Genomic DNA, 26,457 nt, shown 5'->3' with positions numbered 1-26,457 from the left:
ATGCATGATATTTATTTGTTGAATATGTCTTAGCTTAGTTCATTTACGCAATCCCAAAATTGTATTTGCAAATGTCGAAAGTTTTTCATTTCTTTTTTATATTAGTTTTTATCGTTAAATATTTAGTCGATTAATTTTTGATTTTGATTCGCCGAAAATTGTTTTTTTAAGGTATTTAATTTCAATTGTTATTGAAAACCCAAGAGTTGGTTTTCGTTTTTTTTTTTTGTTGTCTGAATACGTTGCTCGCTATTTGAATTACTTGAAAATTTGTCAGTTGTTTTGTTTTCTTTCTCTTGTTTTTAGTTCGATTTTTAAACAGTTTGTATATCGTATATATATATTAATTAAATGCCCTTTCTCTAAACGCTATTTAATATTTGTAGTTCGTTTACCATCAAAATTTGTAGTACATTTATATATTTATATAAGTTTCCCATAATGTATAAGCAATATTATCTTTCACAACACTACATTCATATATAAAATCGGTATACCTAGGTAAGGATTATAAGTAGTTTACGTCGAGTGTGTGTAGAAAAAATATAAATAATAATAATTACTAAAAACGAATTGAATAAATGAAACACATTTTAAAATCTGACATTCTTGTAAATCGTGAGCTACCTCAAATGCTTCGCTATTTCTAAGTTTTGAGCAAATGTTGTTGTGTTCTGTTTAACTCTTGTGATAATCGTGTTTTTTAAGCATTTAGTTCTTTATTAATTTGCATAGTTCAGTCTTCGAGATTTCAAAGTAGCTTCAAAAGTTACAGAACTGTCCCCCAAAAAAAAAATCTGAAATTAATATGTGAAATAAATAAAATAAATAAAAGATCAAGTAGGAGTTTCAATTCAAATTTGATGTGTATTTAGCAAACAAATGTGTCGCAAAAACTTAAATAATAATAATAAAATCTTAAATAAATATTTGACAAAATTAGAAATTGAGGTGCGTGCACAATATCAATATCAGTTTGCCTTAAAGCTTGAAATGCGTTAAAAACTGACGTGCAGAAACGATCCGTAAGTAAATAAATAAAAGAGTGCGCTTGGGGGAGCTTTTGTATAATACAATTTAGAGCTTCTGACTAAGTGGAGTTTTTTTTTGTTTATAAATAAATGCTATTTGTGCATTGCATTGAACAAATCTTGTTCGCTTGAGTTATGCTTATATGGAAGCGCATTATAAAAGAAAAACACAAGGATTTGTAGTGTAAATTATAAAAAAAACACTAAACGTATGTGAGATAAAAAATAAGTATTAAATCGAGTACCAATAAAATATTGACTCATACACTGCTAAAAATTATGATCACAAAACTTCGCAAGTCAACAAAAAGCAAAACTCCAATGAATGTGCGCTGGGTTTCTTTTCGTCGAGTAAACAAAATAAATGTGAATACATTTATGCACATGTGCATAATAGGATTGGCAGACCTTCAAAAATTAAACAATATCTATCAGTTACAATATAATATTATGACTTTGACTTAGGCTACGCAATAAGTGCATGCTTTTGGCATAGATGGCAAAGACAATCAAAACCGAAAGAATCTTACAAGCTACACATTTATGTTTTTGGGCCGAGAACTTATCTGCTTCTCTCTCTCTCTGTTTCTATCGCCCTCTTGATATTTTGGTAGTTCTGCTTGACTTAAGACTAAGAAATACAATATTAAAAATTTACGTTATCTTTTGCAAACACACACAATTCAATTTATAATATATGTATTCTTTTTTTTTTATATTTCTTTTCGTTTCGTTTTAAGAGTTCTTGTTTAAATGCAAAAATTGATTTGCATTTGGTTTTTAGACAAACATTGTTTGGTATTTTCTGTATGTGTATATGTGTGTGTGTGTGTGTATGCATATAAGTATGCTCTTCGACTTTGTTTATAAATATTTGAAATAGTTAATAATTGTATATATATGTATGCGCTTTATGCGCTGCTTACTTCTGTGATGCAAATGCTTTTCAAATAAGACTGACTGCATATATATTTATATAAATATATATTTATATATTAATATATGTGTGAGTGTGTGTGTGTCATTCAACTCCCACGCACTTCATTGACTTGAAACACTAAGCTAAAATGCCACGCCCACTGCAAGCCGCTTACAAATTACACTGCCATAGTATCGTAGGCTGTGAATCCTGCGCCATTTGTTTGTTGGAGTTGGAGTTGTTTTGGGCCGGCTTCGTTTCTGTTGGGGGGATATTGGTTTAACAATTAAAAGATGACCAAAAAGTATATGCATATATATAGATATATATAAATATATATATATATTTGGGTTGATATTAATAATTATTATAGTGTTTTGCTGCTGTAGGCTTAAGTCTGCAACCAAAGCATTGCTTCATATTTACGCCTTATTATACCCTTGTAGAGGGTACGATCATTTTGTCAGGAAATGTTCAACACATTGCAGGACTATATATATATATATATATATATATATTCTTGATAAGTATGAACAATCGAGTCGATATATCTGTTTGTCTTTAAGCCATGTTTGCATGTTTGGGCATGTCGGGGGGATCGGACAACTATATTATAAAGCTATATAAATATATAGTAACGATCGTTCGAAAATAATGTTCTTGTATGAAAAACTTGTTTGGTTTTCGAGATAACAAACTTGGCATTTAGTAGCTTCAGCCTGCTCGCTATAAGAAAAAACTTATTAACATCGGACTACTTTACCACATAGCTCAATAGAAAGAGCTCAAAGAGAGTTGTCGTATATCTGAAACCCTATATTAAATTGGACGTCTTAACAATCGGCTTGGTGTCAGCCCAGGTGTCTACAAGGGTATTGCATCTTCGGCGTGCCGAAAACAGCTGTTCTTTATTTTGTTGTTGTGTGTGTTTTGGGCGTGTTTCGTATTGGTGCCTCGTGTGTTGCGTGTGGCAAGTCACAAGGCCAAGCGCCAAGCGCCAAGCTGCTGGGGACTGTTAGATCCCGTCTCGTAGCAGGTTGTACGAGTTGTTTGTGGCAATACTGTGTTTTGTTTACTTTGTTAAAGCCTGTTTATTGATTAATTAATATACGAGTATGCTATGTAATCGGAATTCGTATTTCAAATGATAAATGCTTTGGGTACTTTCGAAACACTCAACTGTGATTTGCTTTCAATCAACCGAAAAAACAAATCAAATATAATCGAATCGACAATAACTAATAGACAGAAAAAAGAAACAAAAGCGTTATCGATTAAGTTCGGCATGCACATTTAGTTAGAGGGCCTGTTTATATGTACAAGGGATTAACTGCGACCAGGACATGCAAAAGCGTCGACATTTAGTTACATAACTTAGTTTAGGTTAAAACTTACAACTGCCTGCGACTACGTAGTCAGTGTGTCATTAAATGTTATTTCATAATGAAAAAAATACAAAATACTCAGGGTTAGTAGCTGCATAAAGTACAAGTAGTAGTAGTTCTTCTTCTTCAAGCGAAAACTGCACAGAAAATATCCAATGTAATTTCAGTTTATCTACTTTTCTCTGAGTAGCCCAGTCTTGAAGGCAACTGAACAAGGGCTAAAGGCTCCATTTGATAACGCAGTCAGATCGAATATAATTACTCTACTATTTGGTAAATTTTCTGTGCAATTTAAGTTTGTAAACATACTTGTTCATGGGTTATACCAATATTGGGTATGCTTTCAATATGTTTCGATATACATATACTCGTTTCTTACCTCTCGATTAATTTACGCATCTCTTCGGTGGTGCGTTGATCTTTCGGTTGCGGTGATCTTTTTACAGCTGTACGTTTTTGGTTTTCATTATATCATTTATTTTATTTTAATTATTTGTTTTTGAAATCGACATAAAATTGTGTTTAAGAACCCCAAAAAAGTTTATGTGTGTGTGTGTTTATAGAATATCATAGTATGTAAAAGAAAATAGAAAGAAAACGCAAAATGAAAATTTAAATTAAACTTTTCTTATGGTTCATACGTAACGTGAAATCAAATCAAATGATCTCTATTGATCTGACGTGCAAAAAAAAATTATATAAAAAAACCTTAAATATTGAGGTCTAACTTATTATCTTAAATATCTAACTTATTGTTCTTAAGGACCATAAAACAGATTTCTAGTCGGACACATGCGATTTTCTAAACACATGAATTCAATGAAATGAGATTTTTTATGGAAATCAATTAAAACTAATCCTGAATCCGATATTAGATACAAAACATAAAACATTGAATGGTGCTGAAAAAGGAACCCAATAAATTTTGGGACGTGTGCCTTATGAAATGAAATGGAAGATATTTAATTGTGCATTAAAAATTCATATTTAAATAAATTAAAGAACCAAAACCAAAGTTAATACATATTTAACACAATAAAAACGAAAACAAAAACGAACAAAATTGTTTTGAAACTTGAGCAAAACACAGCATGAATATTCATAATGAAGAACATATTATCAACTATCGCTAAAAATGACTCATGGGTGACATGAACGGGGAATGAACGGGGATCACATTCCTGACATGAGATCATAAGACTATTGCGAAGAATGAGGTGAGTTGTGATCATGTTTTTCGTAGGGGAATTCAAATTCACTTTAAAAACTAAGTTAACTTCGATTGGCGATTTAATTTCACAACACTCACCCTCATTGGAGTCTTCTGATAGAGATTAATATTTGAATGTACAAACGAATTTTGAAAGGGAAATTAAGAACATGTCGAATTGTCGTGTTAAAAATGAATGCATTTTCAATTGAGCACAGCAAACATTGAAATATTTAGTTTTAAATTAGGATACGATTGAAGTGGGACTGGGGGCTGCTCTCGACTGATCTGCCGACACTTACCACCATAGTTTCCGCGTGGTCCATGATCGCGATCGCACTCGGCCTCTGAGATCTCGTTGCTCTCCTTGGAGTCGTTGAACGAGGAGTTGCTCATGTCATGGTTACGTGGTGGTGGTGGAGGTGGCTCAGGCGAGCCATTGCCTGGATTGCGTGCAGAGCCTGAAGAAATAGGGTCTAAATTTAGTCAATCGGTCGGATGAACTTTTCGATTCTCATTCTGGCATTTACCAATGCTACGACGTCCCATTGATCCGCGGGATCCGTAGTGATCGTAGGGCTGTCCATAGGGTCCACCATACTGAGAGCCGTACTGATCCTCCTCCGGTGCGCAGTTAGCGGGATCATCATATTCGGGTCCGGGTCCAGAGTACAAGCTGCCGCCCTGAGAGTTAACACGTGTGTAGCGGCGCTTTGGGATCCCGAACAAAGAAAAAAGAGGCAATTGGGACAATGAGGTACTCTTCTTGATATGCTTTCAATATACTCTTACGTATTGGTCCTCTTCGGCGCAGTTGGCTGGATCGTCGTACTCGGGTGCTGGGGTATAGATCGAGGACTGGCCGCCTTGGCTGTTCTTGCGTTGGTAGCGATTGGCACGGGGCATCGATTGGGATCCAGAGCGCGAGTGCACATGTCCGGGATGACCAGGTGGCAGCATGGTGCCGGCATGTCCGGGTACGGGCGTGTGTCCATTCTGATGCGGGAAGGTCTGGAAGTTCATGGCCTTGGTGGGATCCATTTCCTCGCGGAAGCCGAGCAGATGGAACGTAGCATAGGGGCAGATTTCATCTTCCATGCCTTGCGAGAAGAGACTTAGATTAGCAACAGTTCCACATGCTCTCCGGAGTGGATTGTTGTTTGGTGTCTTGGTATTTGTTTTAGTGTTTTAGTAGTTGAGTAGAGACAGACCTGCCAGACAGAATGGCTTGGCCCGATATGTTTTACTTACGGTTAGCAGCTCGATGCGACCGGGGTTAGACTACAATATGTTAGTGGTCTTTAAAGAATGAATCTTAACGAAAAATTTTAAATATAGGCTCGAGGTTTGGTGTTAGTAGTTGGGATGAATACGAAAATGAAAAGGTTGACAAAATCAAATGGGGGACCACTCCTACCTGGATGTCTATATTGGCACTCGGGAGCGCCATGGGCATGGCCATAGTGATTGCCAATGCCATGCATTGGTACTGGGGGTGCTTTCAGTTCCTCGTACAGGTTCGGGTTACGGCGCGGATCCCAAGTGGAGTGGTTCGAGCGCAAGCCACCGCGGCCTGAACCGGTTCGTGTTCGTGTTCGTGTATGGTGTCAAGTGTCGTTCGTGTTTGTGTGGTATTATTTTTTTATTCAATTTCCAATATTCATACAACATCAACGATGAGTCAACCGAAAAATAAAACAATTGAGGCAACAGCAACCGAAACGGAGGGGAGTCGGAGTAATGTCGGGGAGAAATTCAAATAATAAATAAATAAATAAGTAATTAAAACATTAAACAAAATCATGTTAAGATTTATCTAAATTCAGCACAACATTTAATAATACGAGTCTTCGTTCAGATCGGGAGGAGGGGGGTCTCCAAATTATAAGAAGCGACTTTAAGAAGCGACATTAAGAATTTCGTTCTGAGAAAGCGTTGCGGCGTGTTCTGTGTTATGTGCACGTGTCTATGTATGTGAGATGGGCGTGGCAACGCCCCGCGAGTGACCTAAGGTCTCTTGATGTTCATTGTGAATGCAAAAGCAACGCAAAATATGAAATACTCTGTTCTTTTCTTCTCAGTTTGAACAGTTTTTTTTAACATTTTGTACGCAAAGTAAATGGAAGACAAAAATAAGCCTCAGCCAATGCGCAGTGAGTGCCCCTAATAGCCTTTTGGGGGGCTGAGGGAGGGGCTCCGCTGGCATAGTCCTGGCATTAATAAATGTTGCATTGGAAATTTAGATGCTTACTTATGACTGTACCTCGCTTAATCCGGTCGCAGGTGTTGTAGTTGGAGCCGGGCACGGGTGGCAGCTTCCGGTTCGGTGGTGCGATATAGCCAAGCTCGTCACGGAGATCCGGGCGGCGTTTGTCCAGGGTGGCGCCGGGTCCCATTGTCTGATTGTAAACTACATCGTCTAGAATTAATATACGATATCGCGAACTCAATAGTGAAACACTGAAGATGCTTTTCCCTTTAATGCTGCTCAAAGAACAACTCGCATACTTTACTTCTGTTTTTCGAATCAATCAGCTTTGTTCCGTCACTCACAATATTTGGGATTTAATTAATTTATCTTTTGTTTTTGTTTTTTTGGTGCGGCATCTCAACACGCTAAAGTGCTAATTAGTAGCTCAAAAGTACAAGTTTACAATTGCATAAACGGAATTACGTGAGGTGTTTTTTTTTTTTTTTTGTCAAAATATACCAACTTGTTTGCGAGATATAAGAATTCATGATACAATGACATGAAATGAGAGATGATTTTAATTTTGAATTCAAATTTACTTTAGTTTACTTTACGTTACTTTACTTTAGCATTATATTCATTTGCGATTTCAAAAAGCATCTTAGTTTTAGTTTCTCTTAAAAAAGGGATTGAAAATGTGTAAAATGAACAACAACAAAAAGTGTCGATAGGAAGTTGTACAGTGAATAGGAAAGTTTGTCTGTTGTGAGAAGAAACTGTGAAAGTTGCTTACGTCATAACGTAAAACGCAAAACGTATTTACAACACTGGAGATTAATATTTATAGTATATATACATATGGGATATGTGTATGTTTATGGTGCGGATGCTATTTACTTGGCTTACAACATTATTTCTTGAATTTAATGCCAGAATAATTGAGGGATTAAAATCAATAAATCAATATCGCATAATATTTATACAAATGTCAATATTTTTTTCTAATAATTTTCCAATATCTGTTAATGGCGATGGAAAATTGATGGCAAATCTATGAGTATCATATGAGTATAACAGAGATATATGAATGTACTTATACACATAGAATACACTTTAAATATATATGTATATGAGTTATTTTGGGACACATGTATATTCAATATTTTCATAAAGTATTTTGTTGGTATATTTTTGGTATTTTTTGTGCGTGTATTCTTGAGTTCGTGTCAGCTGTAGTCTGAATAATATTTTATCAAGCTTCGAATATTGTATATATTGTATATCATGCTTTTAATGGCTTATTCTAAAATTAAACATTGACATTCCGAAATGTTTAAAAAGTTACCAGAATTTTTGCAGAGTGACGGCATTTGATATATGCGTAACCTGATCCTCGTGTTGACATTGTGCGTTCATTTCAAAACACAAAAAATTTCAAATTAAGAGTAAGGCGGAAAATGCGCAACAATGTTCAACACTTGAGACCCATAAAACAGAAATAAAATTTGTCGAAAATAATATGTAGAAAGTAGAGCACTTGCGCCCATGTGCACTGTGCATTGGGGGCACAGGCCAAACCTACAATATACATCCTTTTGGCCGCCCCGCATGTCATCTGTACGTCTTCGGGAGAGCGCCACGCAGACAACACAGATGCCAACGGCAACCACAACAACGGTGGCAATCAATGGCACCATAAAGTTCAGATCCAGCCACTCGGGCATCCAGGCGGGCAGGGGAATTCGGGCATGGACATTTCCATGGCCCGTGCCGTCGTCGAGGGGCGCAATAGTGCCTTTGGTTTTGTGTTATTTTGTAATTCCGATTCGGATTCGGATTCGGATTCGATTTACAAACCGTAATCGAGCATGCAATTCGTTTACCAGATACAACAACAGAGCAGGCAATTTCATAGCCAAGATATTTAAGATATTTGTTGATTGTTGTAAAAAGGAAAAGCATAAATATGTACAGATACAAAAAAAGGAAAAGCGAAGTGTGTTCGTTTTGCGTTAGCAGTATGTTGAAAGATAGAGAAAGATAGATGGAGAGGAACCGAAAAAAAAAGAAGAAATATGTAATTAGTTTGATATACTTATAGATACCTTTGTGGTGATTGCCTTTGCTACGCAGAATACAAATAACAATTATCGCTATGATTATGACGAGCAGAGCCGCCACGACCGGCACTACTAAATTTAGGTTCGATAGAATTATGCGGATTGTATCCTCGGCGCTTAATTCTGGTAAATCACGCGAGGGTGCGATTGTGCCTGCAACAACAACAACAACAACCAAAGTGTTTCACATGTAGACCCAGACAGGGAGAGAGACAGATAAATATATGTATATATGCATGTATGTATATAAAGAGGGAGAGATAGGAGACAGAGAGAGAGAGAGACAGAGAGAGTGAGAGCGAGAGCAAGTGAGAAGGAAGGTTCAATAGTTTGCAAATTACAATTCGCGATCAATTCGTAAAAAGTTGCCGATCAAATCGCCAACAATTCGCGAACAAATCGCCAACAATTCGCTCGCTCTCTTTGTCCTTTCGCCTTCTTCTCGTTCATTGACTTTTGTACCCAGACACTAGTCGACTAGTCGAGCATAATTTTGTTAAAAACACACACTTATACAAATAGTACATTAACAATTAGAAAAAACGATTAGTAAACTTTGATTTGATTTGATTTGAGTTGAGTTCGCATAATCTTTGTAACGTGTTCGGAAATATTGTAGAAGTGTCGCAAATAGTTGAGAATGTAAATTAATTATACATTTAATTTATATTTAGAATTTATTTTACAATGCGCCGAACAGAACGCAATATAATGTTTGTGAATATTTATATGAAAACTATTTTAACTATTTTAGAATAAATTGTAATTACCATATATAAAAAAAATCAACATCTTTTTAATACGTTCAAATGCAATTTGTTTTTTATCTGTAATGTCTTACAACTAGTTAAGTAAATTGTTAATACTATAATCTCGAAACGCTAAAACGCTTTTAAGCAAGTTAACAAATTCATTTAACGGCATTCCAAGTGTAGCTGCTTTCGATAGTATGATTAGGAGATTACGATAACGAGAACGTGAACGAAAGATGGCCCTGTGCCACTTCTGTTGAGGTAACTTCAAATAAAACTTGTAAACACTAACTAACTTAGGTGGAACTCAACTAGAACTTGATGACAGAACTGAATTGTAATCGAAATAAACATTTGTGTGTAATGAATGCACATATGTATGTTTTTTTTTGTTTTTATTTTTTTTTTTTTTTGATATATAAGCATATCGATGTGCATCTTCTCCTTTTCTTTTGGATCTCAGCTCTCATGTGAACCCTTGCTAACATATTGGATGATGGATCTTTGGTTGTTGTGCTTTCGGAAATGTGTGCGCTTTGGCTCTGCTCGGTCTCAAGTTGAGTTTCTTTGGCTTTTTTTCATTTGGTTCAAGCAGATTAAATGAGCATTTTGCTATTGTCAAAATCAAAACAAAAAAAAAAGGCACTTAAAAATATTCTAACTAAAAAAAATCAAACAAAAAAATAATCAAAAACCTTGTAAGGAATGCATGACTTAATAAAATTGCGTGAATTAATGTGATCAGTTGTGGAAAACTCTTTAAAGAATTGAATTCCAAAAGATGATGGATCCCATGTTGATGCAGTTGGGAACCACACATATACAAATTGATAGGATAAAAGATTTCTTTAATTTAGAATTAGTCCATCAAAATCCTTCCATATTTTGCTTTTGCTGCAGAGAGAATTTATTACTTAAGGATTTTGCAAATAACTAAGCAATTTACAATTCGGATTCGTATTCAAGCGACACTCTCGTGTCCTACTAGCAGCGAAAGGGAGCAACGGGGGTTACAACATCAATTGATCATATCAGACCAGGCAAGTACAGATTTGAATGCACCTTGACGCCTTGGTCTGTTTTGAAATGTACAAACAAAATAGATCTCCACAGACTGGACACATAAATGCAATTAACTAAATATGATGGACATGATATACAAGTGAATAACGAAATGAAGGAATCAAATAATTGACATAAGTAAATACTAAGTAACGTGGCACTACGATTGTCTAGAGGTCACAACGCAGAAAATAATCATAAAATAATTAATTAAATAATAATAAAATTCATGATTGTAATCAGTGAATGTGGCTGGTGAGATTTATGTTAAGCTATTTACTTTAAAGTTTGTTGCATTTGCATTTGCTGTTCTTGGGATTTGTACACATTAATGGTATTTTATATAAAAACGTAAAAAACAAATTGCATTTACGCAATAAAAACATCTTTTGTACATCGTTCAATGCCGTTGCGATTCAAATTTTGGCATATTATCGAAATTACAACTTATAAAGTCAACAATAACTAAACGATTTTTTTTACTATGTATGACAAGCTTGTGGTTGAAAACAAAAAATTAAAACAATATCTGCTAATCAAAACTAAAATAATTACTGTGCAATTTGCTCGGTAAAAATGAAATGAAAAAATTGAAATTTGCTCATTTTCAGTTTTTTTGTGAATTTGGTAAGAAAACATTTACAACTCAGGGAAAGTGTTTATGCCTAGATTGTTATTTGTATATGGACAATGCTGTCGGAGCGTGTCGTCTGGCTCTTCAAATGGAATCGCAGGCGACGCCCCAACAACATTATCAACAACGTAGTTTTCTATGTACAAAAGCAATGTGAAACATTTGAATTGGAAAACAGATCGTAAATACCTCCGGTTACGGTGAGAGTGGCAAAATCGTATTCGGCAACAGTGAAACCCGCTGAGTTGTGGGCAGTAATGCGCAGATTGTACCAGGTGGCGGGTTCCAGATCGAGTACCACGTAGTTGTTGTCGGGCTTAACATTATTTGAGATTTGGTTCCATTCCAGTTGATCGCTAGAAAAGCAAAGAGTTAGTCTCGTCCAACGAGCTAATGTGAGCTGTACTCAATGAGATACCGTTTCTTGCTCTCTACGACAAAGTGGGACATGGGGCAACCGCCATCCTTCCAGGCCTTGAAGTGCAGCGAAACCGAGTTGGATGACACCTCAATGAAACGTGGTTTCTCCGGCAGCTTGGGCTTCTGGCCCTTGGTGCGTGTGTTCAGAATGTCGGAGGCTTCGCCGGCGCCAATACTGAAAGAGACGGTTCCAGCAGAGTTAGAATAGAATTTCGTTAGTTTATTTTGTGCTCGGCTCACTTGTTGAAGCCTGTGGCGTAGACCTGATAGCGTGAGCCACATAGTAAATTTTCAATATTGTGCTTTTGGGATTCCACAGAGACCTCAGCTGTTTCCCACTCGCCGAATTCTGCAAATATGTAAGTCAGTAGCAGAACTTCCACTAATTATTGATCGTCTGTTCACATACCTGGCTTATAATGCAATGTGTAGCCGTGCAGGGGTGCTGTATCTCCCTCATGGGGCTTCAATCGGACGGTCAGGGCGTCGGTGGTGGTGGCAGAGAGCGTGACGTGTGGTGACTGAGGTGGTGCCAATACGATGAGCTTGTGGGTAATTGAGTCCTTTGCAATGGAGTTCTCGGCATGACAGGAATAGTCGCCGGCATCCTGGCGATTCACCGACTTAATCAATAGCGAACCATCGGGCAACAGGCGCATGCGATCGTTGGCACTGAAGTCAACGCCCTTAATCTTCCATGTGATCTCGGGCTGCGGGGCTCCTACGGCTAAGCAGGGCATTTTGGCGTCTTCCTTGAAGGTGGCAGTGAACGTGTCGTCGAAAGAGGCGATCTTGGCGGGCACCTGGTCGCTGGGCATGGCCACGATGCTCTTGGACTTCTGGCCCTCGCCAATGGTGGTGCTGGCAGTGACCCAGAATTCGTAGGGTTTGTTCTTCTCCAGTTCGGTTGCCTCGAAGCTCATTTGATAGTGTGGCACCTTCTGGGTCTTTGTTTCAGTCTCCGCACCTTCTGCCTTAGAGTAGACAGTGTATTGGGTGATAATGCCGTTGGGCTGTGCTGGTGGGCGCCAGGACACCAAAATGGCGGCATTACCCATCACCAGAGCCTTGACATCGGTGGGGGCTTCGGGAACTGTTTAACAGAGAGCAGGTTGCAATGAGGATTGAAAACTGAGATATGCTAGAAGTGAACCTACCATCAGGTTCGGTCTGGCAGTGAATGGGCACGCTGCGAACTCCATCGCCTCCGGCTGTGGTGGCCAGCACCTGCATGGTATAGTTTGTGTACTTCTTCAGGCCATGGAGAACAGTGTCGGAGGAGGCAGTCTTCTTGTAATGACGCTTGGTCTCATCTACGATGTGGATGTGTTGTCAATGGGATCGGACATTATATAGAGGGCACATTTCTACTTACCATACCACTCTTCGCTGGGGGCATACACAACCTTGTAGGTCTTGATCACACCGTTGGCCGACTCTAGAGGCGGGCTGACCCAGCTGACGCGAATGGTTTGCGAGGTCAGAGTCGTGCAGGCGGTGTCGCTGGGTGGCTGGCTGGGTGTGCCTTCGGCGGTGAACTGTTTTTCCTCATCGCTCAAAGGACCTGCGCCGATCTTATTAAAGGCCTGAATGACCACCGAGTACTGGGTGTAGACGCGCAGATTGTTCAGTTCCAGGTTGTGCTCTTTGCCCTCCTCGGTAATGAAATTAATGGTCTCAAAGATATAGGACGAGTTGGTATTAGATAGCTTGTAGCCGACATAGTAGCCGAGGATTTCGCCGTTCCAATCAGAACGTGGTGGTGGCTTCCACATGACGCGCAGCGTTGTCTGATTCACTGGATCCACTTTGATGTTCTGGGGCTTGCCCGACGGTGCCTCTTCGGCTGTGATAATGGTTACGGCCTCCGACGATTGCGAGGAGCCAATCTCATTCTCAGCCACGATGCGAATATTGTAGGTTGTGGCAGGGCTAAGTTTCTGTACTTGCGCTTCGGTTGTGTGTCCGGGGACCATGACGCGATCGATCTCATCCCAGGATGCTCGTGAGCGCTTGAACTCAATGATATACCGATTCAGTGGGGAGTTTCCGTCGTAGGGTTGGGCCCAGCTCAGTTGCACGGAGCGACCAGATTTGTCTAGAACCTTCAAGGCGTACGGCATTTCAGGCACTTCCTGCACAATCATATTTATGCTGGCATCGTCCGAGCCAAAAGCATTAGTGGCCACACAAGTGAACAGCGCGGAGTCAGAGCGTTCGGTGCGTTTAATAGACAAGCTGGACATGACGCCGGCTGAGAGGATTTCTTCGCGAATCGTATAGCGATTGTCGTTCTTGGGGTCCAGGCGCATGTTGTTCATGTTCCACAAAATGCCGATGGGCTTTTCACCCTTCGCCTCGCACTGCAACACGGCTGGCTCGCCCCTTCGAGCGGTCTGGTTGCGCAGCTTCTCCGTGAACTCTGGTGGCGCTTGGACACTGACCATAATTACGGCTGAGAGTCCCGAACCGATGCCGTTGATGGCCTCGCACAAGTAGTAGCCCTCGTTAGTCTTCTGTATGTTGTCAATGTGCAGTGTGCCCTCCTCGACGCGAATGTTGTCGCTCTTCTTCAGATCCTTGTACTCGCCGGGTGTATCGCCTGTGGAGCGTTAGAAAGAAGTTTTAATTATTATTATATTTTAGATTCAGTTTAGTTTTATTTTTTTTGTTTTTGCTTACCAACTGCTTTCTTCCATGTCACCTGGGGCTTGGGGAAACCGTCAGCTTTGCACTCAACCTTGGCATCGGAGCCCTGAGCGAAGGCTTTGTCTGTTGGCTCAAGTATCCATCTGGGTGGCACTGTTGTTGTTGTTGTTGTTGATGATGTGTAGGGTACAGAAATAGAATATATTAGAAAGTTTGTTGCGGGTGCTTTCCTAAAATATAACAATTAGCATGCGGCGTATGGGATTAATATTTTGACAGTCGGATGGACGGACTTTGTTTTGTACAAACTGAAATGATTTGATTATTTCAAGTATTTTTTAGAATATTTTATTCATTTCAATTTGTTGCAACTTAGTGGAAACATTTGTATAACAATCGCAAGTAATTTAAAAAATTTCACATATTTCACGATATGTTTTTAATTGAATAATGATAGTTTTAAGCGTTATTATAGAACTGTTTCGACTATTGACTTAAACTTTAGTTAAACTCATAAGCCAAACTACAACCAAAGATATTAGCACAATTAATTAACCAAATTGTTAAAGGACAACTGAAAGGGGGTTTTTAATAAAACAATAATTAGTAACAAACTAAAAGATAAACAACATGCAATTTGTGCAAAACGAAGCGCTGTTTGTGATTGTCTTTAAAACGATTTTCGATTCTTTTGTAAATTTATTCTGCAAACAGACTTCGTTTTGTGACTTAAACACTAAGTAAATCATAGACTACAATAAAAATGAAAGTAATTAAAGTCAAGGATGAGAGGATTTGGGTTGGACTGATGTGGTGTGGGGATGGTTATGGTTATGGCGGGAACGTAGCAAGGACTTGTGTTTCACTGGAGCGTACAAATGTATCTTTAACTGTTATTTGAAGCGAACAGATTCAGACTGCACAGTGGGCTGATATTGTTATTAATATTATTATTAAGTAGACAATTAGAAGCGATAAATATGCGAGTTGTTATTGTTGTTGGCAGTTTATTCGGTGTTGGAGCATGAGCCTGTTCAAATCGTAATGTACAAAACGGAATTGAAAATAAAAACATATTCAATATATATGTGTCTATATATTGTACAGAAAGCTCAAGCAAGTATCAAGCTGTGAGTCTTTTAAAAAATCTGCTTGAACAGTGCGTATACGTTTTTGTGCGTGGTATGCATGTGTGTGCGTGTGTGTGTGTGTGTGTGCTGCTGGTTATAGTGTATTTGAATCTGAGCTGTTTTGCCATATAAGAGCTTATTCGGATGCGTAAAGATTAGGTCGGAACTAACATTGCGTCTGCATGGCATTCCGAGAGAGGGAGGATTTTGTTGTTGCGTGGTTTTTTATAAGTACTTATATACAGTGTCTAATTGGATGGTAAAACTTTGTTGGTAGACCTCAATCGAACTCGTTTAAATAGTCTTTGGCCCACAGAGCAAAAAATGGAAAAAGTCGAAACTCGAGAAAATCTTGATTAGCTGAAGGGAAATTGAAAATCGTTGATTTGTTCGCCAAATTTTTGATTCCACTTTACCATTGACAGTCAGCATGGCCTGTCGCTGTGCCACGCCCACATGATTGCTGGCCGAGCAGCTGTAGTTGCCGGCATGGTGGGCCTGCGCCTTGTTGATCAACAACAGGCTCGAGTGCTCACCCACCGTCGCCTGGGTGGCGTCCGCGTCGTCATCGTCGTCGTGCAATGGCCTCCCGTTGAGCCGCCACTCAAAACGAATGGGCGTGGCACCTCTGCTGGCAATGCACGTGAGCTGCACATAGTCGTTGACATCACAAACGGACGTGGAAAGCGACAGGGCGGCCAGCAGAGGCGGCTCTAAAGAAGCGTCGCGGAAAGGCAGTGCAAGGCAATAAAAGTGTTACTAAGTTTGACAGCCCATCAATTACCAAACGTGATCAAGTCTATAATGAATGTCGACAGCGCATTCCCAAAGATTCTAGGAATTGTCAAGTTCGCTGCCTAAGTCTTTTGTTTTATAAGATATGCTTTCCATATTGAATTAGTCAGAGATAATTTGTTGTTTGGGTGAGCTAAGTGTCGGTAGACTGAGCACGAAGTTTTGGGATCGAGCTCCCACGAAGCCAGAAAATCAAAAACAAAGTTGAGTTAACGCGTTTGGAGACTGTCTTTAGTTTTATGACACAAATTTTAAAGAAAGAAAAACTATTTACAAAAACTATAGACCTTTAAATGAAATTATTATGAAGAACGGAATGTACCCTTCACTTTCAGTAGAGACCAGCGACTGGCGAGACCCGCCTTATTGCTGGCCACGCACGTGTAGTTGCCCGAGTCGCTAATGGCCGTCTGGCGCAGAGACAGGATGAGCGTATACTCATCGATCTTGTGATATATGGAGCGCAGCAGGGGCTGTCCGTCTTTCAGCCAGAAAATGTCGATGGGCAGATCTCCCGATGTGACCATGCACATGACACGCACCGCTTGGCCGCCGTTGACGCCGTTGGCATTAAAATGGAACTGTTCAATTTGGGGCAGTTCTAAGCGGTTGAGGGGGGGGTGGGACACACAAAAGCCGTGCATGAGTAAGTGTTAACATATAATACAAGTTGTGCTTATGCAAACCGACACCAGGGCAAACACAGAGAAACACATATGAGAGAGAGAGAGAGAGAGCGCGTGGGCATATTATACAGTTGCTGCTTTATCTAGGAGCTACAACTACCAGGCCAAGTCATAATGCTGTACAGGAAACAAACCCTTGACACTGAGTCTCGTCTCGACGATCGTGTAGCCGGCCCCATTGGCACCCATGCATGTGTAATTGCCCGCGTGGCCGCCCTGCACGCTCTCAATATTCAGAGAGCTGCTGCGCCGGCCGTGCATCAGAATGCTGACGCCCGGCAGCTGCCCAGCCGGCTGCCCATTGTAGTACCAGGTTATGTTGAAGGGGGCATCTCCGTGCACCACGGCGCAAGTCACCTGATAGTAGTCGCCCACATAAAGCGGCGAATTGTTTGGAAGTGGCGCCAGCTTTGGTGGCACTTTGGAGCAAAATTAAAAAAAATAATAATAAAATGAACTTTAAGATGGAACAATCTAAACAAATATCCTTTCCCTCGAATCAGGTTAAGCTAGAGTAAGTGCGTGAGTTTCGAATCGGTCCGACGGGAAGTTCTGTAGATCCGTAGATCCTGCTTTCAGTCAAATCTAAACCTATCAGCCTAATGAAGTCCTACATGGTGCTGAAGAAGGTGCAATAATTTTTGTTGTACATGCAGTCCTTGTGGTGCGACTAGACACAGAGTGAGACAGAGATATAGAGCGAAAAAGAGACAGAGACATGCAGCCGAAATATGGTAGACGCATTGGGTTAGTAGCAACAAACTACGGCGGACAGGTTAATGGCTCATATGGAAATTTCTTTTATTCTAGGATACGCATCCTAACCATAGACATTGAGCAGCGTCGTGAAGCGCTGATGCCCAGCCAAATTGTTGGCGTGGCACGTGAAATTGCCAGCGTGTGGCGCCTCAACGGCCTCAATGGTCAACACGCTGCTGCGGCTGCCAACGCTGGAGGTGCTGATGCCCAGCTGCTCGCCGATCGATTGGCCATTCAGCGTCCATTCGATTTGCATGGGCAGATCGCCCACGGGCACTGAACAGTGCAGCGTTAGGTACTGGCCCACCTGGGCGGGGCCCTCCTCGAAGGCGAAGGGAATGATGCGCGGCACAACTGAACGTGTTTGGATGGGAAATAACCGAAATAATACAGTGTGCAAAATAAAAAAAATATTCTACGTAATTAAATTAGGTATTTAGCATAGACTTTTCGCGGCACCTATGACCTTCAGCTGGGTGCTGTAGGAGGCTTTGCCAGCGGCATTTTCGCCATGGCAACTGTAGTTTCCGGCATGCTTTGCCGCCACGCTCTCGATGGTCAGAACGCTGCTGCGCCTGCCCATTTTGGCTATGAGTATGTCCTGATCGTCGTCATTAAAGAGCGGCTGCTTGTTAAACGTCCAACGTATGTTCAGGGGCAAATCGCCCTCGGTGAGGGTGCATTGGTAGGTTATATACTGGCCCAGATGCGTGGGCTGAGCGCTCGTGGCAAAGGGCGTTATTTGGGGTAATACTTTTTGGGTATGAGCACAACAGAAAATACAAGAAAAACACAAAAGATAACGTAAATATATATAGGCTCTACTATATGAAAACTAAAACTACAGCAAATCTATGGCCAACCATTCACAATTAGGGCCGCCGTATACTCCACGGTCTGGGCGCTGTTGCGGGCCCGGCACGTATAGTTGCCGGCATTGTTGCCATTCACGGAGTCGATGGTCAGAACGTTGACCTTTTTGCCTATTTTCGAGCTGGTCACGCCATGGTACTCGTTGATGGCATAGTCATTGAATAGCCAGTATATATCCACGGGCAGATCACCTTTGGATATGGTGCATTGCACGGTCACCGAGTCGCCAAAATTCGCTGGCTCGTCCCCAAACTCAAAGGGTGTTATATGTGGCGGCACTTGATCAAAGTGGAGATGGGAAATAAGGTGTAAGATGTGGTAGGCTAGGTTCGTAAGGTTCGTAAGGTTCGTAAAGTTCGTTGTACCCTCAAGTTCGCTGCCTAAGTCATTTGATATATATTTATACTCGTAATACTTGATTCAAGCCAAAACAAGAAGCCAGCACGTCAACTAACTAAAGCCAAAGCAATCATGCATTTTCTGTGTTTATTTGTGTGACTTACAATTTCGATGGTGTAAATTATAAAAGAAATACATGAGAAAATAAAACCAATAAAAAAAAAAACCGAAATTTACATTCAGGTGCTGTACAAATCTCGCTGTACCATTGACAAAGAGCTGGGCTGTGTAGACCGACGAGGCCCACAGATTTCTAGCCTTGCACGTGTAGTTGCCGACGTGACGTGCATTGACCGCATCGATCATGAGGACACTGAGGCGCTTGCCCATTTTGGAAGTCGAAATGCCCGAATAATGATTGATGGGATAATCATTGAAGAGCCACTCGATGTCTAGCGGCAAATCGCCCGAGCTAACCAGACAATTCACGGAAACGGAATCCTCGAAATTGACGGGCGCTTCGCCAAAATCAAAATGCGCTATTTTGGGTGCAACTAATGAAGAATTCAAAGGGACATATTACTCAGTATAGGCTGCTCTCTAGTTGGATAGTTTTTTGGGGGTATATTAAATTAAAATTGAATGAACCAAATTACAGCTATTTAAGTCGTAACTACTCATGATCCAAATACCGTTCACAATAAGCTCGGTAGTATAATTAACGGCGGCCGCGTGATTCCTGGCTCGACAACTGTATCTGCCGGCATGCCGCGCCTGAACACTGTCAATGCTGAGCACACTGTTCCGCTTGCCGCCCTTTATGACATTTATGCCGGAATAGGAACTGATGCCATAGTCATTGAACAGCCACTCAATATCGATGGGCGAATCTCCAGTTGATATTTGACACATAATCGACACCGAATCCTCGACATTCGCTGGCTCGTCGCCAAAGTCAAAGGGCGTAATTTTGGGTGGAACTTATGGGATAAGGTCAGGTTGCGTGGATAACGTTAGAATGAAAATCAAAAATACAGCTAGTCACGGACAAAAGATGTAATTATACAACAACCATTCACAACTAGGGCAGCCGAATATTCACTGCTGGCCGCCCTATTCTTTGCCTTGCAACTGTAGTTGCCGGCATGACCCGCATGAACCGAGTCTATGGTCAAGACGCTGGTTCTCTTGCCCCCGCGCAGGACTGCAATGCCCGAGGCAAAGCTTATGGGCTGCCCGTTAAACAGCCACTCGATATCGATGGGCAGGTCACCAGAGGAAACCAAGCAATTAACCGAAACGGAGTCCTCAAAGTTGGCTGGCGCATCGCCGAAATCAAAGGGCGCTAATTTGGGGGGAGCTAGAGGAATTTCACGAATGAAAATATATTAAACATAAATCTGGGGTTTTGAGGAGAACTTAAGATAAATATAAAATTGAAATTGAACATTTTATTTCCTAAATGAAGGGTACAACTTTTGATATACCATTCACTATCAACTCTGTTGTATGATTGACGGCAGCCGCGTGATTCCTGGCCAGGCAGCTGTACTTGCCGGCATGACGAGCACTTACATTGTCTATGGTCAACATGCTCGTTCGTTTGCCGCCCTTCATGACCGTAACGCCAGAGTACGAGCTGATGCCGTAATCATTGAATAGCCATTCAATGTCGATGGGTAAGTCCCCGCTAGAGATTAGACAAGTGACCGATACGGAATCTTCGACGTTTGTGGGCTCTTCTCCAAAGTTAAAGGGCGTGATTTTGGGAGGGACTTCAGGGTAATGGGCAATATCAAGAAAACAAAAAGTGAATCAGCTTTAAATAAGAAGAAATCAAATCTAACATATATGCAATATATTTTCATAATCAAGTGTGCGAATACCATTCACAGTGAGCTCAGCTGTATAATTAACGGCAGCCGCGTGATTCTTGGCCCGGCAACTGTACGTCCCAGCGTGGTGGGCCTGTACATTGTCGATACCTAGGACACTGCTGCGCTTGCCGCCCTTGACAACAGTTATGCCCGAATAGGAGCTGATGCCGTAGTCCTTGAATAACCACTCGATTTCAATGGGCAGATCTCCACTGGAGATGAGACAAGTTACGGACACCGAGTCCTCCACATTAGTGGGCTCCTCTCCAAAATCAAAGGGCGTTATCTTGGGCGGTACTTTAAGCAAAGAGTTGAGTGTGTCATGAGAATGTGTCGGGGGCAAGGGGTTTAAACCAACAAATCAAACGAAACTGAATACAAATATCAAAAGCAATTTCCAGCTAATATACCAAAATACCATTCACAATCAACTCCGTCGTATAATTAACTGCGGCCGCGTGATTTTTAGCCTTGCAGCTATATTGTCCGGCATGTCGAGCCTGGACATTATCAATGCTCAGCATACTGTTACGCTTGCCGCCCTTCACTACGTTTATGCCCGAGTACGAGCTGATGCCGTAGTCATTGAAAAACCATTCGATATCAATTGGTAAGTCGCCGCTGGAGATCAGGCAAGTTACCGACACTGAATCCTCAACATTTGTAGGCTCCTCTCCGAAAGTAAAGGGCGTGATTTTGGGCGGTGCTTTAGATACCAAAATAATTCAGATGTGTGTTACATGGTGTATAAAAACAAATGATAATTTCAACGGAATAGAAGTAAGAAAAACAAAATGAAAAACGAGTCTCTGCAGCCGTGGCTTTTAGCTTAGTTAGATACCATTCACGATCAGTTCGGTTGTATAATTGACGGCTGCTGCCTGGTTCCTGGCACGACAAGTGTAATTTCCCACATGGCTGGCATGGACATTGTCGATGCTCAGGACGCTGTTCCTCTTGCCGCCCTTCATGACCATTATACCCGAGTACGAACTGATACCGTAGTGATTGAACAACCATTCGATGTCGATGGGTAAGTCTCCGCTCGAGATCAAACATGTCACCGAGACAGAGTCCTCAACATTTGCGGGCTCTTCGCCGAAGCTAAAGGGTGTTATTTTGGGTGGTACTTGGGAGCAGCAGAAAGGATAAAGGGGGATCCAACAATAGTAAGAAATAAGTCTTAAATCAAACGGAACTCTTATAGAAGATATAAATATAATAGATGTCAGGCTCTTGCCAACCATTGACAATGAGCGCTGCTGAGAATTCGCTGCTGGCGGCCTTATTCTTCGCCTTGCAGCTGTAGTTGCCCGCATGTCCTGCATGCACAGAGTCGATAGTCAGGAGGCTTGTTCGCTTGCCACCTTTGAGCACCGCAATACCGGCAGCATAGTTGACCGGTAAGCCCTCGAACAACCATTCAATTTCAATGGGCAGGTCACCCGAGGTCACCAAGCAATTGACAGAGACCGAATCCTCAAAGTTAGCCGGTGCTCCGCCGAAATCAAAGGGCGCTATTTTGGGCGGAGCTGTGGGTAGAATCGTGTGTGTTACGAAATGAAAATCATAGCAAAAGTCAAAGAAAAATCACAGATCATGCAATTGATGCCCACATATAGAACTATGTATACCATTCACAATCAACTCGGCCGTGTACTCCGCCGAGTCCGCATCGTTGCGCGCCTTGCAAGTGTAGTTGCCTGCATGACCCGCATGCACGGAATCTATGGTCAGGATGCTCGCCTTCTTGCCTCCCTTGACTATGGACACGCCTGTGTAGGCTTGAATGTGCGCACCGTTAAAGAGCCATATGATATCCATGGGCAGGTCGCCCAAGTAGATGAGACAATTAACCGACACCGACTCCTCAAAGTTGATGGCATGATCGCCAAAGTCAAAAGGTGCAATCTTGGGGGGTACTTGATGTGGAAGGGTTGGTTCGGGTAATGGGCAACAAAATAAGAAGATAAAAACAGAAAATAATTCAGTTGACAGTAGACAGTTGACAGGCTTTGTGTACCATTCACCACCAGCTCGGCGGTGTAGTTCACCGAGGTGGCCCTATTGACGGCCACGCAGGTGTAGTTGCCCGCGTGATGATCGCGCACAAAGTCAATTGACAGTGCGCTGATTTTCTTGCCCAACTTCACCATGGACACATCGTAGACATTCTCACTGATTTCGCGTCCATTGAAGAGCCAAGCAAAACTAACAGGAAAGTCGCCCGAGGTGACCAGACACTGCACGCTCGCCGACTCGCCAAAGTTTGATGGATCCTCCCCAAAGTCGAATTGGGCAATTTTGGGCGCAACTTAAGAAGAAGATTGATTAACAGAGGTGGGGGGAGGATAACTTAATAAATAAAACCAAAATAATTATTCTACATGTTTAGGTAAAGCAGAGTATTAACCGTTCACTTTTAGCTCGGCCGTATGGTTAACACGGCCCGCTCGATTCTCGGCTATGCAGGAATAGTTGCCCGCATGCTTGGCCGAGACCGCCTCGATGGTAAGCTCGTTGATGCGTTTGCCTCGCTTGGTTGTCAGTATTTCTAGGTAATCCTCGAAGGGCCTATCATTCAACGTCCAGGTAATGTTAACGGGCAAATCACCGCCCGATATGGTACACTGCACATTCACAAATTCACCATAGCTCATGGACTCATCCCCAAAAGAGAACGGGCTTATGCGGGGCACAGCTATATAGAGGTTTCTCATATTACGTATCAGTTGCAATAAGATCAAAAGGGATTTCATTTCATTGTAAGCTCGATTCTCTGATATGCGACACATATTACAACAGCACACAATATATGTAAGTAGGGGGACATGGAAGGATGGCAATTAGAACAACTACAGTTTGATTCCTCGGTGCACCGAAGCGAATATACCCTGGCAGTTGCAAAACTCCGACACTGCAAGGGTATAGAAAGAGTCTCCAAATAGGCGTTTTTATACTCGTAGGGCTATAAACTTTGTGGCCACGCACCGTTGACAATGAGCTCAGCTGAATGCTCGGCACGACCCGCTGAATTGCTGGCAATGCACGTATAATTGCCCGCGTGCTTCGCCTCAATGGCATCGATCATTAGGTTGTGTATGCGCTGGCCACGTTTTTCTGTGAATATCTCCAGTTCCGGCAGTAGCGGATGGCGATTCAATGTCCAGATGACCGACACAGGCAAATCGCCGCCCGAGATGGTGCAATGCACCGACACAGGCTCACCGAAATTCATCGGCTCCGTGCCAAAGGAGAAGGGTGTGATCTTGGGAGGCACTGGTCATGTGTGGGAATTTAACAAAATTAAATCAAAAACTTAAATTCAAATCAGGCAAATCAAACTAGATGCTATATAGTTAAATAGATTCTCGTTATGTCGGCTGACAAACCATTCACAATCAGACGCGCCGAGTGGGCTGTCAGGCCTGCCTTGTTCTGGGCATGACAGGAGTAGAGGCCGGCATGGTGAGCGGCCACCGACTCGATGGATAGGACATTGATCCGTTTGCCAATGCGAGAGAAGGAAATGTCATGGTAGCTATCAATGGTGGCATTGTTTAGTAGCCAGGTGACATTAATGGGCAGATCTCCGCCCAGAATGGTGCATTGCACGGAGGCGGGCTCCCCGTAGTTCAGAGGCTCCTCGCCAAAGTCAAAGGGTGCGATCTTGGGCGACACTTAAGAGCAGTTGGAGTCATTGTTAGCATAGGTGTAGATAGTCGGGTTAAGAAGTATGTATGTAGATAGATGTAAGTATTTCCAATACGCTGGATTAGCTGGATTAGTATCAAATCAAACTGGGTCTGTTAAGCAACGAAGTTAGCTCGTTAAACGTAACCACAACCAACTCCCGAAGGTAACACTAGACTACCCCGTTAATCGAATGGAAACGAAGCGAAGCAAATACCATTGACAGTCAGGTTGACGCCGTATCTGGTGGTGCCCGCCGCATTGCTGGCGATGCATGTGTAGGTGCCCGTATGGGCTGGACTTGCGCTCTGGATGGACAACATGCTGGTCTTGCTGCTGATGCGGTTGGTGCGCATTTGCGGCTGGAGCATATCGCTGCTGGCATCGCTGTCGCTGTCGCTGGCACTGCGCTCAAAGCTCCAGTGCACCTTTATGGGACGATCTCCTTTTTGGATTTGGCAAAACAAGTCAATGGAGTCGCCCGTATTGATCACATCCTCGTATGCAAACGGCACTATCTGCGGCAGTACTGGGGTTCAATGTATGAGAGAGTGTAAAGTGTTAGGCGGGAGTCAAGAACCAAAACGAATGTACAAATAAAAGATCCTGAAATGCTACATAAATTCTAGATAGACCATTGACAAACAGCTCCGCGGCGTAGCTGCTGTTCCCTGCCGTGTTGCTCGCCACGCAGCTGTAGTTGCCCGAGTGCACCGCCTTGACGGTCTCCACGGTCAGCAGGCTAATGCGTTCGCCTATTTTGCTGGCCATCACGCCCAGATGTGGGAACAGCGGCAAATCGTTGTGGGTCCAGCGTATTCTCAACGGCAGATCGCCCTTGGCCACATGGCAGGTCAACTGTACGCTGTCGCCCTCATTGGCGTCGGCGTCAAAGCTAAATGGATGTATGCTGGGCAGCACTGCCAGACAAGTTGGGTCGGGATTGGGAGTGGAGATGGACATGGCAAACCAAACGGAATTACAATGAAATCAAGAAAAGTAATCTTAATACTAATTGTCTATTGGAAAGTGTTAAGGGTCACCGTTGACTTTCAGCTCGGCACTGTAGCTGCTTTCGCCAGCTCGATTGCGCGCTCGGCAGGTGTAGATGCCCCGATGCTCGGCAGCTATATAGTCAATATTAAGGGTGCTCGATTTGCTGGACATGCGACCAATAACCACGTCCCAATCGCCACTAGTAAGCGCCTGATTGTTCAGCGCCCAGCTGATCTCAATGGGCAGATCCCCCTTGATCACGGTGCATTGGATGCCCATGGTCTCGCCAGAGTTGGATGACTCATCGCCAAAGTCGAAGGGTCTAATTTGCGGGGGTACTGTGGGATGTTTGCGGTTGGGGTTTAAAAATCAAAGTGTCAAGGTATAAACGAAAAAGAAAAAATAAACTATGGATAATCATGATCAGATCACAAAGTTAAATATAGATCGAACCATTGACAACTAGTTCGGCTGTTTGCTCGGCGCTGCCCGCCGCATTGCTGGCAATGCATTTAAAGAGTCCGCGATGATGACCATTGATGGAGTCGATGCTCAATGAACTCAGTTTTGGTGACATTTTTATAATTCGTATGCCCACATTCTCGTTCGTTATGGGCTGTCCATTCAGGGTCCAGTGCAGCTGCAGCGGTGTATCCCCCTTGAACACCATGCACTGGACGGCGGTGCTGTCCCCGTAGTTGGAGGGCTCATCACCAAACACAAAGGGCATTACTTGTGGCGGTACTGGGCAAAATGTATATAGAAAAGCTCGAAGCTAGACAAAACAGCTAGATAACTACACAAAGCACAACAACAATTCACAGCTGTTCAGCAGTCTTAAATGCTTTTCAGAAAGCTTCAAGTAAATTCATTGCTCCAACATGAAACTCCGAATTCAATTTAGTGCTAGCTACTTAAGCATAGTTTAGTTTGTCG

General features: G+C 42.1%; 2 protein-coding genes across 5 annotated transcripts in view; both read right to left on the bottom strand.

Annotated features, from left to right (window-relative positions):
• Positions 1-847: 847 nt before the first annotated feature.
• Positions 848-26,457, bottom strand: part of Dscam1 (Down syndrome cell adhesion molecule 1) — a 73,978-nt gene continuing 48,368 nt past the window's right edge. For 2 of the 4 annotated variants that reach the window (XM_064696078.1, XM_064696079.1), the window contains 16 exons: positions 14,407-14,526; positions 13,100-14,326; positions 12,882-13,037; positions 12,134-12,817; positions 11,965-12,073; positions 11,723-11,899; positions 11,494-11,660; positions 8,319-8,531; positions 6,797-6,964; positions 5,963-6,118; positions 5,338-5,645; positions 5,076-5,256; positions 4,848-5,021; positions 4,645-4,659; positions 3,715-3,781; positions 848-2,210 (listed from right to left, as the gene is read on the bottom strand). In XM_064696078.1, the coding sequence (XP_064552148.1) occupies positions 2,129-2,210; positions 3,715-3,781; positions 4,645-4,659; positions 4,848-5,021; positions 5,076-5,256; positions 5,338-5,645; positions 5,963-6,118; positions 6,797-6,964; positions 8,319-8,531; positions 11,494-11,660; positions 11,723-11,899; positions 11,965-12,073; positions 12,134-12,817; positions 12,882-13,037; positions 13,100-14,326; positions 14,407-14,526 (4,004 nt within the window). In that variant the 3' untranslated portion in view covers positions 848-2,128. Of the gene's footprint in view, positions 2,211-3,714; positions 3,782-4,644; positions 4,660-4,847; positions 5,022-5,075; positions 5,257-5,337; positions 5,646-5,962; positions 6,119-6,796; positions 6,965-8,318; positions 8,532-11,493; positions 11,661-11,722; positions 11,900-11,964; positions 12,074-12,133; positions 12,818-12,881; positions 13,038-13,099; positions 14,327-14,406; positions 14,527-21,673; positions 23,198-24,742; positions 25,015-26,457 lie in introns of those variants that run through there. The other 2 variants (XM_064696081.1, XM_064696080.1) reach the window with 2 other exon arrangements.
• Positions 25,558-25,907, bottom strand: LOC135437967 (cell adhesion molecule Dscam1-like). Its single transcript, XM_064696082.1, has one exon. It carries the CDS (start codon positions 25,798-25,800, stop codon positions 25,558-25,560), a length of 243 nt encoding a protein of 80 aa, XP_064552152.1. The 5' UTR covers positions 25,801-25,907.

Source organism: Drosophila montana, unplaced genomic scaffold (genome assembly GCF_035044405.1).
Source record: "Drosophila montana isolate Dmon_TW-CO22-7 unplaced genomic scaffold, ASM3504440v1 contig_3833_1, whole genome shotgun sequence".
Taxonomy (NCBI): Eukaryota; Metazoa; Arthropoda; class Insecta; order Diptera; family Drosophilidae; genus Drosophila; species Drosophila montana.
Note: the sequence above shows the minus strand (reverse complement) of the source record. Positions and strands in the feature narration are given on the sequence as shown.

Bases quoted from the DNA above. Each gene is read 5' to 3' on its own strand.
- LOC135437967 (XM_064696082.1), bottom strand. From the start codon at position 25,800: ATGGGCATCCAATGCACCGTGATCAAGGGGGATCTGCCCATTGAGATC.